The following is a 12,169-nucleotide window of genomic DNA, read 5'->3' as shown; positions in this document are numbered from 1 at the left end:
GTTTTGTAGATGCTAGACTTAAATACTGTCAATTATATTTCATATACCATCTAGCCATTAAACTGTATTAGTCACAGCTTAAAAATTTTGTGGCAGATAAGATACCAAATCCCCAAAGAGGTATATTGAACTTTTACTCATTGGATGTAGCCTTATCTAGAGTAACTAGGATGAATCTTTGGATAGCACCAAATACATGGGGAAATATCTAGCATTAAACATTATTGCTACTGCCTCTAATGTTACCTGAAAAAGATTGTATTCCATTTTCTTCTAATTATATGAGTACTGAGCACAGGGGCTCAATGACAGGACCTCTGCCTTATAGCTCTGGGGTCACACATGACTTCCAGTCAGTATATCTGTGATGCTTGCATGTTCTCCTTATGTCTGTGTAGGGTTTCTCCAGCTTTTCCTCCCACCTTCTAAAAAAACATGCTAGCTGATAGGCTACACTAAGTTGTCCATACATATTTGTATTTACCCTTGCCCTCGAGGCCTGGATATTGGCTTAAATGGCACCATGGTCCAACTCATTTACCTGGTTATCAAATATAGCATTTTAGCTTGTCTTTTTGACATCTGTTACTGTGTAGTTTGCCCATTCATTCAGTTCAGTTTGGTTCACTGTAAATCCTATAGCTTCCATAAACTTTACGTTTTGCTGAGTTCTAGCTGTGAGTGCAACAGGAACTTTTCTTGAAGCATGAATAACAGCTAACTCAAGAAAAATCTTGTTATAATATTCACTTTACAGACAGCCTAGTAATGAAGACGAATCAGAGTATTTTGACAAAATTCCATTAGTACCTTACATTATACATTCAGCATTCTGGGTTTCTATACCATCACTAAAAGTACTAATCATAGAAACCATAATGCTGTTTTTGCCTGATGTATTAGAATTATTATTGTTAAGATCATGAATTTTGCACTAACATCATTCATCTTGAAACCAGAAGAGGTAAATGACTTTAATACTTCACAAGCTGTATCACTCCTAAAATAATTGTGCTGGATGCCTCTGAGCATATTCCTGCTGAACATACATATATTTTGACTTTATGCATTTTCAGCATTGCCAGATTCACTGCACTAATTTTATACTACTTTTACTGACTTGTGCAGTATTAATTTTTTTTAATCATGCTAAACTGCTTATAAGCATTGTATTCTAAATATCTGGATGCTTTAACCTGGTATGCAGCGACACGACTTAAAGCAACAGCCCAGATTTGTTAGGTTCATGCACACAGTATAATCAGACTTGACCCAAAGACTTTAAGTTGCACTCAGAATAAGACAAAAGTTAACTTGTAGACTTGAATAGTTTGTTGATTGCAATCAGTTGTCTGAATGTGGATTCAAACAGGCTATTGCATCCAGTCTGTGCATCTAATTTGAATTCCACAGAAATGTATTTAATTAATTTTTTTATCTAACTTCATCTTTGCTGTAAATATCAATGTGAACTGTATTCACCTAATTTCTGTAGCTTTTGCTAGCATTAGCACTATTTAAAAAATGTGCTATATTCATGGTATGCATTTTATAGGGCCAGTAAACATTTCTGATTTGTTTTGCTAGTTTGCTATGAAGAATTTAAATTTTGCTGTACAATTTTATTTCTCCCTTTACAAATGCTTGCAAAATGCTCGCAAACTGTACAATACCTACAGATTTTATTAAATGCTTTTCACCAAGGTTTGTCATGCCTATAACCATAATGTTAACACTGAATAAGGTTTTTGGCTTCTCATTTATTGCCAGGCACTGCTTTACCTGTCTTGTATTTGATAGCCTTATCATATTTGTTTGAAAAAATTCTACAAGTTTTAAGGCTTGATTTTTGTTTATGCTTCTCACTCACAGTGTTCATTTTCAAACTTCTAACCCTTCAGCAATGCTTTTAACCTTAATAAATCACTGTGCACATCAATCTCTTTTTCAAGTGTCATTTTTCCTTCCCATAAAAATCTTCATATAATCCGATCACTTCTGATTCTATACATAAGTCACCAAAATCAGTCCTACTCTGGGACCCTTGATTTCTAGTAAAAACATCAGTGCCTTATATATGCAGCATTCTTATTTTACTTAGAGTTTATTTAATTTAAATCTGAAACATCAAGCTAAATCTTAAGGAATGGGCGAAAAACCTAAATAGACAGACAGTTCTTGCTATTTAGGATTTCTGGACAAAGTATAAGCTTTATTGCTTTCATCTTTATTTAAAATAAGACTTTTTCAGAAACATATGTAGTACTGCCCAGTCACCTGTATAAGCCCTATTTTAATGTCAGATAATCATAGTCCACTAATGATGCAGAGCATCAAATCAACTAATTTGTGATTTGTAAATTAAACATCCTTAAATTATAGAACATTTAACTTTGCTACTTCATAAGACAAAAAAAAAAAAGACTACATACACGTTCCAGAAAATAATTTCTCTATGCAAACATGACATAGTAAAAGGTCATATTCTTATGGTATGATATACTAATCAGTCATGAGGATTATCGCAGAAACATAAAAATAAGAGTCAGAGAGTTTTGGAGGAAAATAATAATGACAGAATGTGCCCGATCAGTAATGAAATGTGTAAAACGTGAGCATCCAGTTAGATACGTGGCAATGCAAGAAGCAGGCAAGGACAATTCTTAGACATCCTTAACAAATGGCAACACTCTTTGGTTTAAAAGATTGGCAAGCTTGACAAATGGAGGAAGCAGGACTCTGTTGATTCTTCATTTCTTTTCAAAATCTGCAGGAAGTGTAGCACTTAGTGAATGGGGCAAACTGGTGGGCTGCAGGGCTATAGCTGCTCTATGCTTGTATTGAGTAGGTATGTAACCATATGTCCAAACAGAGACTTGGTGCACTGCTTTCTGAGTATAGGACTTTCTGAGAATAAAATGTGAATTAGAAAGGCTAATTCCAGTCATATATGGACACTAAAGAGTGCCTCCCTTATGACAACTGATATGGTAAAATGGTGTTTGTTATGTTTGCATGTACAATCTGTGTCAGTAAACTAGGCACTAATTGTAATGCTTTTAACTAAAAAAAAACAACCAAAATGGGAGAACAAAGTGAAAACACCAATAAATCTTTAATAGTTAAGCACTTTTGACCTGAAAGGTCTTCTTCAGAACAATCTAAATGAATCAAACTGATTTTTTAAACACACACCCTAATAGGTCACATAACTAATTAAACAATATGTACTGAACCCACAACTTTAGAATACAAATATAAATAAATTTATATTTATTTAAAAGTCCTTATATAATGGACAAATACTATACCTATTTATCTACACTTATTAATTATATGGTTTATGTTAAGAACTACCGTATAATTCACATTACTATTCAATACTGGCACGTTATAAGCATTAAATAAAATTTGCCACTTTACCTCCTTAAATTGCACCTCTCCTTTGTCACCATTAAAATCACTAGAAACATGGTCTACTACATAACGCAAACATTTCTTAAAATTTACGCCTTTGTTAGAATGCTTTCCTATAGCATTGTCCACATTTTTAATCTTAATTGCATAGTGATGTTCATACACCCTTTTCCTCAATTCCCTGTTAGCTTTTCCTGTGTAGAATGACTCATAGGTAGAACACTTAGATAAATACAAAACATATTTAGATGCCCAAGTGAAGACTCTAGGAGTATTGTGTAATCTATCAGTTCTTAAATTTATAAAATATAGCCTTTCTGACATATATCTACCCATATAACAACTATGACATTTGAAAGGCCCCTTTCTTTTACCTGCACTCACAAATCCTTCTTTTTCTAATATATTTTTGATGTTACATTTACTACTTGTAGCAGCTACTAAATATCAGAAGACAGATTGCCTTAGTGGTCAGTGACCTCAGTTTTACCCACTTCTCTTAGAGGTCCTCCAAATATTATAAAGCTTGCATACCTGGTACTGTGGTGGAGTTGTAAAACACATGCTCATTTAGCAGCTGCAGCTGAGCGTATGATAAATTATCTACTGTTTTGGAGCTGTTTTGGAGGACAGGTTCAGTATGTCTGGAGACAGAAGATTTTAGCAGTTTAGCAGGAAGTGCAGTCTACTTGGGCACTAGCTGTTTAGCCTTTATAGCACTGGATGCTAGGGATCTTACCTGGGGGATATGTCACTGGATTATCAGTGACCATGTCTTTGTACATTAGAGTGATTAGGAAGGGCAAATACTTTACACTATGGTAGAGACGTTAAGTGATGTCACACTTTTAAGTCTGCTGTCTGGGTCAGCTACAGTTTAAAACAGGCTCCCCAGATAAATGTGATATGTTGAAATGCACCATTATATATGGACCTATCTCTAATTTGCATAGACCAATCTCCTGACACAAAAACACTTTGCAATAGTTATTATATCAAGATGTATTATTTTAAGATATAATTATTTTAATATATTATTATATGATGTCTTATTTATACAGATATATATATATATATAATGTGCATAATCGCATTGCCATTGCCTTTTTAGTTTGTTTTGCCTATATTTTTCCTGATCATTTTTTTTACAGTTTACTTAATTATTGCTTATGCGTATGAACCAGTCAGTTTCTGAAAAGGGTATGTAGACCAGTCTACATTTCATTTTATTAAACAAATAAAATACAAAATGCCAGCTTCAGTGGAATTGAAGAAGAAGGCCTTAACTATAGCTCAGGTGACCAGAAAAGGTGTTTGATGGAGCATAGAGAGGTATGGGCATGTCCATCCTGGGAGGGAGTGAGGCACTCTGAGATGGTTCATTGTCACAGTCTTCCTCAGATGCAAGAAGCAGTCCCAGTGGGGGATGATCGGCCACCAAGACTTTGGCAGTAGCTCTCATTGTAAGTGCAAAGGAGCATGTGCCTGTATCTGGGAGAGAACTGTGGTCACCACAGTGGTGTACCTCACCCACTACCTCCTGCCACATAGAGGATTAGACCTAACCAAAAATATGCCTTCTTTGCTGGGATGCAGGTGACAGCACAAACTACCACTGAACCTGCTTGTAAGACGGCCTCCCCTGGCCTGCTTGTGAACTTACTTGCCAGTACCCAAGGCACAACCCAAGGTACTAAGGCAGAAGAAGAAACTGGTGTGGCAGTTAGAGAGAACCTTGGTGGTCCACAGCCACAGTGGAAGGAAGCATCTAATCATCTAAGGGAACATACATACATACATAGATAAATAAATAACTAAACAAACAAATAAATAAATAAATAAATAAATATGGACAAGTCTCAGGATACTTTAGATCCTTGAATTTTGATCTCTGATAAATTTCTGAAATGTTCAATACATTACAACATTGTTTTCCTGTATATATGCCAAATATATTTCCTGAATATGTTGAAGTATTCTTGAATACTGTTTAGAATTTGCCTTCCCCTTGTACACAGATGACTTTGTTAGCAAGGGAGACATTTTCCTAATGGTTGTAGACATAGCTAAATCCATGTTTTAGTTTGGCTAAAACAATGAATGTGGCTTCATAAAATTAGTAGTTATTAGTTTAGTTGAATTAGAGCCTTGAACAGCTTAACATGCTGCTGTATATGTAAGAAAGCTTAACCATCTTTAAAATATATATATATATTATTTCCAGTTTTATGGCTGTTGCTTGTTGCTTACTGTTTATATATTGTGTTTGCACTACTTTTTATTTAGTTTCTGATGAAGTTCTTGCACATTAAAGAACAAAAGTGCTAAAACACATTCCTGCCTCATCTGTTTTTCCTATAGTCATTGAAGTTTTTAATTTTATTTGTTCAAAGTCTTTGTTAAGCAGGGTTTTATTTTATATATATATATATATATATATATATATATATATATATATATATATATATATATATATATTTATATATTTTGGTATACTGGAGGCTTTTCTAAGCACACTGTGTGTACTGTAAACAAAAATATTTTAGGGCTACATATACCTCAGAGCTGGTCTTCTCATCAGAAGGTCGGTTTTCATAAAAAATATTTTAATCTGAGTAGTAGTTTGTTGCTATAATGAGCAAAAAAAAACCATTTCCTGATACTAGGTGAATCAGTTTTTTTTTTTTTTCATTTAGACTTTGCTGACTGGAGGAATCCTGTTGAGCAAATAACATTTATAGAGGAGGACACGAGAAAAAAATGCAGATACAAAACATTTGACAATTACATAACAAATAAGCATGTGACAGCTAAGTAACAATACAGCTGGTACATAGGTTTTTGTGCTGGAATAACTGGCAATTATAACAAAATTACAGCATATCATTTTTTTCCTTGATTAACCATGTTTTTTTTTATCAACTGCAGTACGTTGTGAAATAAAAAAATGATGAGTTTGTCAGTCGTAGTGCCATTTTCCTAGACCTGAGGATGAACACAGACATTCAAAGATCTGCTTTTTGGCGAACAACAGTGCTGCTTGATAGGTTGATAGTATTCGATCGAGTTTGTTTGGGTCATTATGAATAATAAACTCAATGTTAGACATTCTAAGGCAGTATGTGTGATGTATGCAGCATCCTTATTTGTGCATTTCAAGGTGAAACTGATGGGCTCTTAAAAAATCAGATTGGAAGTCCCAGATATATTTCATTCTCTGGTAAGCTCATTTAGTCTTCACAAGTATATCTTTTTTTACACAGTGTTATGAAGTATCTAAATAATTTAGGCATACAATCTAGGAAGAAGACCTGGAAGGCTGTGTAGGTTATGGGGTTTACAGATAAGTTGAACAGAAAGAGAAGGAACAACTGCAGTGCTGTTAGTACCTTAAAGCTCTTTTGAGAATGGGCAACTTGTGCATCACCACTCCAATTGGAGAATGAACATTCTTCAACAGGTGTTAATGTACAAGTAATGCCCAGTAAAAAAGTGAGCCTGCCACTTCACGGTAGCATATTAAGCTGCCGTGGACCTCGGGCTGTAACGAAGGTAATGTCTGACATTGTTTTACATTTACTAACCAGCACTTTTGCTGTTTAGTGCATGTAAAAATAAAAAAAAAGTGTGTGTGTTTGTGTGTGACTGTTTGTGTGCATGAAAGTAAGAATGATTGAGCTATTATTTTATGCTAGCTAAGCAGTGCTTTTGCTGCTTAGGAGTGGAAAATGAAAACAAATGGATAATAAATAAAATAGGAAAGTGTATGTGTCTGTGTGGGTGTACGTGCGTATGATTGAGTTTGTCTTCCTGTCTGCATGTGTGAGTGCATGGGTGCCTGCTTGCAAGAAAGCTGAAGTGTGTTTATGTGTGTGTGTTTGTGAAAAAGAACAAGACAGAGATCAAACAGGGGATGCAACTCTTTTAAAATTAAGAGGCTTGCATAACTTTCAACTGCTTGGCTCAAGAAATCAGGATAAAGCCTAAAATAATGGGGGGAACAAAGGCTGAAAAACAGGGACGGACTTTAAATATTGCTCTTATAAAATTAGAAAGTTGTTATAATAACAGGTTTTATGTTAACATGCATTTCCTGAAGGATATTAAGTCTATACCTCTCACCTGTCTTTGATTTTCAGGGGCACTCCTGATTTTGACTGAAATTTTAGCTCTGCCTCCCTTAATCCCTCCTAAAACTTGCGACTTTTAGTGAAAGGTGATGAATTACACTTAAACAGTGACAACAAATAGAGTTATAAACTTTTTTTACTTCTGAGAATTTATATTAAGTCACATTCTCTTATTCTATCACTGTCTCAAGTTAACAGTACTAATATTTTAAATGTGTCCCTGATTACTTCTGGATTTGTTCCCAATTCTGGTGAGAGGTGTGATAAAGTCTGAAACTGAAATATAACTCATTATTTAATGACTTCAACCCTAAATGATTTGCCAGCATATGTACTACAGCAAGTTTGAAACAGTAGGCAGAGGAACTGTTTTACTTCAAAACTATTAAAAAAAAAAAAAATATATATATATATATATATATATATATATATATATATATGTGTGTGTGTGTGTGTGTGTGCATGTGTGTATATATATATATATATATATATATATATATATATATATATATATATATATATATATATATATATATATATATATATATATATGCATATATATATATATGCATATATATATATATATATATATATATGTATATGTATAAAGTTTGTAAAAACAGAAAACAAAATCAAACAAATACAAAACAATTTAATAGGCAACCAATTTTCTAAGCACAATAATGCCTACCAGAGTATATGTTATTGTATAAATAATGCCCTTCCAGGGGTGTAGAACACCCCTGGCCAGGCATTACTTACACAATAACACACATCCTGTTGGATATTACTGCTTGCATAAGACAAAATTGTGCATTAGGCAAGCATGACCTAAAAGTGCAGGTTGAAATAAAGATACCATTTTTTAGTTGAAATCATTATAAAAATGTTCAGTTTTCTGTTTAGCTAAAACAAATTGACAGATTATTTCCAGAAAGCAAGTAATTTTGTGAGCTGAAACACTAGCCTTGAAGTTAATCTTTTATGCAGATGATCCTACAACATGAAGATGGAGATGATGACACTGACCCTCCTCCCTGTGGTCGCAAGGACAGAAGAAGAGCGAGTCTTGGCTCAAATGAGAGGCGAGGTTTGGAGCGTAGGAGAAGTCGCCGTCACTCTTTTCAAAATATTAAGAACAGTTTGTCTGCGCCAGCCAGTCCTTGCAGCCCTCTGAACAGCCCTCATAGTCATTCTAGAACTAGTATTAACCTAGGAAGCGGGCAAAGGTTCGATGACCTCACTGAAAAGTAAGTGCTTAACAAAGCATGATTTAAGCTCTTTCACTCAGTTTTCTTTTTGAAATTTCTGCTTGCCTTTTTTTATTTAGTTCAAAAACTGAAGAATTTTAATCAACAGAAATGGTGTTCATATGCATTAGTAAAATAATGTTTCAGCTGATGAATACGTTGCAACAGATGGCAAATGGAGTCCTGTGGACGTTGTATCTTTCACTCTTTCTCTCTGAAGACCTTGGTATTACCCTGTTGATTTTTTTTTTTTGTGGTATGAAAATTAGAGGTTAAACAAGGTAAGATGGTAGTTACTGTGGTGCTGTTAGATTGAAAAAACTGACACTGAATATCTCATCAGTACCATTTCTACGTATGACCACAAGCTTGAATTGTTTTCAGTTCCAGTTTGCATTTTAAAGGAGTGTATTAATGACTTGCATTTTTCTAAATTAATTTTAAAGAGTATTAGAGACATTTAACTGCATTGAGACACGACAGCAGAATGGCTACTGCAGTAAATTGGCTTAATAACTAGGACTTAAGCTGCTATAAAGTTCACTCTGTAGTTAATTCCAACCCTTGATATGTGCTGAAGTGGAGCTTCTTACATAACTGATTAAAACAATATTTTTATAGCATTGGCAGTAGTGCATTTCTTGAACAATGCTGTGTTTTAATGGTCTAAAATACTATTCAGAGATTTTTTTTTCTTAAGAGAAGAGAAGAAGTTATTACGATTTTCTTAGCATTCCAAAATACTGTTAGGAAATACAGCAGTTGTACACTGAGTAGCTATTGATTTGTGATTTGATTTGCAACAAACATTTGGAGAACTCCTGGAGATATGTCTGTCTGTTTAATTTTTCAAACAAATTATTTTTACATCCTTTTTTTATGGGAAGATATATTTAATTCACAGAACTATAAGATGGCAGAAAAGACAGGCGGGGAGATTCAGTAAATCCTACACAGTCGTTTTTCACCGGTGCTTATCACAGCGCAGTGTGCACATGGGCATGTAAATTGTTAGATTCAGTAAGCGCCGTGTAGTGACATGCACAAATTGTGCAAACAAGGTAAACACTGTGGCATACTAATTACAGCATAAGCAGCTGAGTTGCATGCTAATTAACCAATCCAGCATGGTTTAGCTATTCACCAAGCTATAAAGCATCCATGTAGACTCAGTGCTGGTTTTTCCTGCGGATTCCAAAACTTTTGGAAAACAGACATGGAAAAGAGTCTGCACAGACAGAATGTTAGGGGATGCTGCTACTTTAATTCATTTGTATGCGCTACAGGCTGAAGCCAATGCTTCTGATGCTGCTAATAGGCCTAGGCTGAGAAGGAGAATAGTTTTCAGGCCCCATTTAATTTTTCACAACCTACATGATGTAGAAATTGTGGAGCATTACAGGGTGGACATGGGCACACTCCAAGAAGTCTGCGACCTTGGACGTCCTCAACTTAGAACCAGAGCCAACCGAGGGGAACCCATTCCAGTGGAGACAAAGGTATTTGTAGCCCTTAGAATTTTAGCTACTTGTACCATTTAGAAATAAACAGGGCACATGTTGGGGGGTATCACAGGCATCAGCATCCAGGATCCTCCACCAATTCCTAAATGCTATACTCCAACATGTCCGTGATCACATATATTTTCCCCATAGTTCTGAGGAGAGGAACAGAAATATGTAGGAGTTCTACCATGTAGCACACTGCCCTGAAGTACTGGGTGCCGTAGGTTGCAGACATGTAGAAATTAAAGCACCACATGGGGAACGGGGTAGGCTTTACATTAACAGAAAGGGCTACCACTCTATCAACTGCCAAGTCATGTGTAATGTCAAGGGAATAATCCTGAACATGTGTGCTGGCAACACTGGCAATTACCATGACTCACATATCTGGCACAGTTTACTATCAATATTGCAAAAGGCTAAATAATTTCCATTCACAATATCAAAGTAAAACATTGAAACCGCAATCTCGTCTGCATCACACTGTCAACCCAAATGGTCAACACATGTGAGTCGACATTGTCATTGAAAACATTGCGTGATACCCGTATAGGAGCTGATGTAAATCAAACTCCTATATGACACATCACGTTTTTTGCAGTGGGGGCCCCCACACCCCCTGCTAATAATATATTCCAACTCCGAGATCGCACTACAGTGAGGATATGGATGCATTTCAAATCCCTGCTGTACCGCCACCTCCTTACAGTTTGTCGAACACACTAAGGCAAATGCAGTACTGCATTCACATAAGTGTGTTCGACTATTTCATAAGCTTTACATTCTGTGAATGACGATATGATTTTTGGCAGCATATGTGCCAACAGGTTGTCATTCGCAGTATTGATAGTAAACCATCTGACACACCTCCCAAATCTACCAGATGTTTGCTATGGGTGATATCCCACAGGGCCATTTACTGGGGGCTGCAGGCTAAGCGCTGTAATTGTAGCTGATGACACCCATCAGAAATGCACACACGCCAATAGAAGAATGCCATAATGAGGCACACGCTCAAACAAGAAATAGCATAGAGCATGTGTTTGAGCTGCTAAAGACACTGTTATGGTGCTTTGATACATCTGGGGGAGCCCTGTAATACAATCTATGGACATGTACAGAAATATTCACAGCATGCTACACAACATAATCCTGAGAAAATTGTTTCAGCAGAATCAGCAAGGGGAAGGGGCACACATCCCACCACCAATGCCAAGGTCAGCACAGCCACAGGCAGTTGAGGAGTCACAGAGGATCCACCAGCTGCTATGGGTATAGGCAGATAGCTGTAGGTGAGTTCAATATGCCCTTGCATTGGCTATGAGACAACACATGGCACACTCACTCACCACTTAAGGGCCTAAAACCTTCCTTCTACTGGCATACACATACTAACATTGATGCCAGGCAACTCACACAACCTTTACCTCCCCATGTATTGGCTGTGTACTGCTTGCATCAGACAGAGTCAGCCCTGAACTAAAACTGTGTCAACTACTGCATTTAGAAGGTAAGTCCTAAACCTGGAGTGTACTGTTTAATAATATAACTGTGTGGCATATCCTTGTATTTCATTACTTGGTCCGGTAAGTTCATAAAAGGTGGGAGATCTGTACAAAACTTACCTTAACATGCGACAGCAGAGACTTATTTGACTTCTGTGTATCCATTACCAAGTAGTAGGCCTCAAGCATCAAATATTCCCACACGTTCTCAAAAGTACTGATGATCACCGCATGCCCTCAGTTTAGCACCATATGTTTGTACTGGAAAATTATTAAAGAGAGAATTTAGAAAGTAATGATTCACATTGCAGTTTCTGACTTCACAGCCCTTACAAGATCATTCACTATAAAGTTGGGAAATG

The 12,169-nt window shown here is 35.9% G+C and overlaps 1 protein-coding gene across 5 annotated transcripts in view; it reads left to right on the top strand.

Annotated features, from left to right (window-relative positions):
* Positions 1-12,169, top strand: part of FHOD3 (formin homology 2 domain containing 3) — a 3,141,544-nt gene that overhangs the window by 2,246,317 nt on the left and 883,058 nt on the right. For all 5 annotated transcript variants that reach the window (XM_044064575.1, XM_044064578.1, XM_044064576.1 and 2 more), the window contains exon 10: positions 8,538-8,797. In XM_044064575.1, the coding sequence (XP_043920510.1) occupies positions 8,538-8,797 (260 nt within the window). The remainder of the gene's footprint in view (positions 1-8,537; positions 8,798-12,169) is intronic.

Source organism: Protopterus annectens, chromosome 3.part0 (assembly GCF_019279795.1).
Source record: "Protopterus annectens isolate FY-2018-M chromosome 3.part0, PAN1.0, whole genome shotgun sequence".
NCBI lineage: Eukaryota > Metazoa > Chordata > Ceratodontiformes > Protopteridae > Protopterus > Protopterus annectens.
The sequence above is the reverse complement of the archived record's forward strand: the minus strand, read 5'-3'. Positions and strand labels throughout refer to the sequence as shown.